Below are 2,399 nucleotides of genomic sequence, written 5' to 3'. Positions count from 1 at the left end.
CGCGGGTGGTCAGAGGTGATCTGGGAGGACGTCACGGTGTGTGTGTGTGTCTGTGTGTGTGTGTGTCGGGTGGGCGGCTTCGCTTCGCTTTGTTACAATCGTCAAGGCATGGGCTCCGCGAGTAAAACACTAAGCCCTGAAACCGACATGGGTTTATAATAGCCGAAATTTTTGCGGAATCCATCGTTCGAAGCTTTCCACCCGGAAGCGTCCGTAGTCTAGGGGTATGATAGGTCCCTGCCACGGACCAGGCCGGGGTTCGAGTCCCCGCGGACGCAACGTTTTCGCCGTTTCCGCAACCGTTTTTACGCTTGTATGCACATACCCGCATCGTTTTGGCCATGTACCAACGGTTTTTGCCGGCTTGTGCACAAGAGCTTGATAATCTACACAGGGAGGGCATCCCCTCCCCCCAGCGACTTCGTCATGGCAGTGCACGCTGGCAGCATCGGGACAAGCACAGAGGGCGAGATTGTGAGACGGCCACCGCTGAGAATGCGGGCCATTCCTGCTACTGTACGCAGCAGCCATTCAGTCAGAGGTGATGCTAAGGTCTCATGCTTCTAAACGATGCAATTTGTAGAGTTGAGTAGGCGCTGGGCGTCCAGTGTGAGTAAGTTATGGGCGCGAGGGTCAGGGCAGCCGCCCTTCCCCCTCTGCCCTACCGGTGTGAGGGATGCGGGGACATTGATGGGGGGCCCCCTGCGGGTGTTGTGGGGCCCTCAGGTGGAGCCCGCAGGCTGTCCCTTGCTGTGTCCCCTTTCACACACCTTCCGCCTATGACTTTGAGCAAACAGAGGCGAAACACGCGTGGCTGCGCGTGTAGCATCACGGGGATCTGGCTCCCACCGCTGCCAGCGGTGGGCCAGACAGTGTCTCGTCCTCCCTGGTCACTGCGTGCGCGCCTTGCTGCCGACGCTGGCGCCCACATCCAGGGCCTGGAACTTTTGCAAACCACGTGGCGGTGGTGATAGCTCTGGCGGCCAACGAGGGCTTGCGGCAAGAGCTTGAGGTTGTCATGCCGGCTACGTCGTGGGGTGCCCGGAGCGTTGTCCAGGCGGGTGCGGGGCGCCCGGCGCCACCCAGCGGTGAGACTTGTCATTTGTGCAGTGCGATTGTATCGCATCACTACTTGGTGGCGGCGGAGCACCTCCAATACGTCTGCGCCGAGCGATCGGCAGAGATTGCGTGCGCCGTGCTGCGTCGCGTGCGCAGCCGGCTCATACAGCAGGCGCGGCGGGCGGCTGGTTCTGCACACACACTTCATCCGAGGTGGCCCACCGTGAACACTGGTCAAGAGTTTGGCGGAGGGGGCAGGCGGGGACAAGCCGTACGCATGCGTGCCGCGGGTGCCACGTGCGACGCGGCCTATGGCGCTCGGCCCGCACTTGTGAGGGACTCGGAAGCGTCCGCAATGACCAAATTATGCATTGCTGGTGAGTCACAGCGTGGGACATCCCCAAGACCCGGCATGTGGGCCGCCCTTTTTTGCTCGGCTGCTCCCTGGTCAGCCTGCACGGTCAGCTGGGAGCCGGCGCGGCGACACAGCAGGGGCGACCGGTCACTCCGAGAATCCATCAAATGGACACATTGCAGCAATCACGACATCGAAGCGGGGCCACCACCCATACATAGATGTGCGCAGGGGACAGGCTGCTGTAATCGGGCTTGCATCCGTCTGCACTTGAAGCTCTGGCCTGGGTCTGTCGATGTGCAGGACCCAACAGTCTATCCCCACCCCAGGCTACGGGTTCTTTTGGGGTAACGCCTGTCTCACGCGCGCTGCTTGAACATACCATCGGCGGCTGTTTGGGGTGCAAAAGGGGGTGCTGCACGCTGTCTCCGCTCATGACGCATTACAAGCTACGCGTTCCTAACATGGTCGACTTGATTGGGTTCATGCGTTCGCCTACCCTGCTAAAGGTGATGCTAGCCTTCTCTCTGGTCCTATGACGCGTCACTGCTGCCTGAACCGCCGCTGCCCCTCGCGTCATCGCCCGCCCGCCCGCCGGCCCCGCTGGCGGCCGCCCCTCCATGCCCCTCGCCGCCGACCCCTGCCTGCCCCTGCTGCCCTTCGGGCTCCTTTTCCCGCTGCTGCTGCTGCTCCTCCTCCTGTTGTTGCTGCTGCTCCTGCTGCTGGTGGTGCTGATGCTGATCCAGCTGCTGCTGTGCAGCGGCATCCGGTGCCGCGCTGGCCGCCGCAGCCAGCAGCTGCGCGTCCGCGCCGCCGGCCAGCGGCTGCAGCCCGAGCGCCGCCAGGTGCGCTGCGTCCGCCCCGCCCGCCGCCGCGAGGCCGGGCGGCCACACGGGGAACGGCATGCCCGCCGCCGCGTCGCCGCCGCCGGGCTCGCCGGCCGCGGCGGACAGCTGCGCCTGCAGGGCCGCCAGCACCTGCGGGC

At 64.2% G+C, this 2,399-nt stretch overlaps 1 protein-coding gene and 1 non-coding gene across 2 annotated transcripts; one reads left to right on the top strand and one right to left on the bottom strand.

Moving 5' to 3' along the window:
* Positions 1-207: 207 nt before the first annotated feature.
* MNEG_t16851 lies at positions 208-278 on the top strand. The gene has a single exon. It is a non-coding gene; the product is annotated as a tRNA-Gly (tRNA).
* Positions 279-1,947: 1,669 nt separating this feature from the next.
* On the bottom strand, positions 1,948-2,391 carry MNEG_16308 (hypothetical protein; the record flags this gene model as incomplete). The annotated part of the gene is made up of 1 exon (XM_014035222.1): positions 1,948-2,391. A coding segment is annotated over one exon (444 nt), but the record flags the coding sequence as incomplete, so codon positions are not given.
* Positions 2,392-2,399: the final 8 nt, after the last annotated feature.

This window comes from Monoraphidium neglectum, assembly GCF_000611645.1.
Source record: "Monoraphidium neglectum strain SAG 48.87 unplaced genomic scaffold scaffold06230, whole genome shotgun sequence".
Taxonomy (NCBI): Eukaryota; Viridiplantae; Chlorophyta; class Chlorophyceae; order Sphaeropleales; family Selenastraceae; genus Monoraphidium; species Monoraphidium neglectum.
Note: the sequence above shows the minus strand (reverse complement) of the source record. Positions and strands in the feature narration are given on the sequence as shown.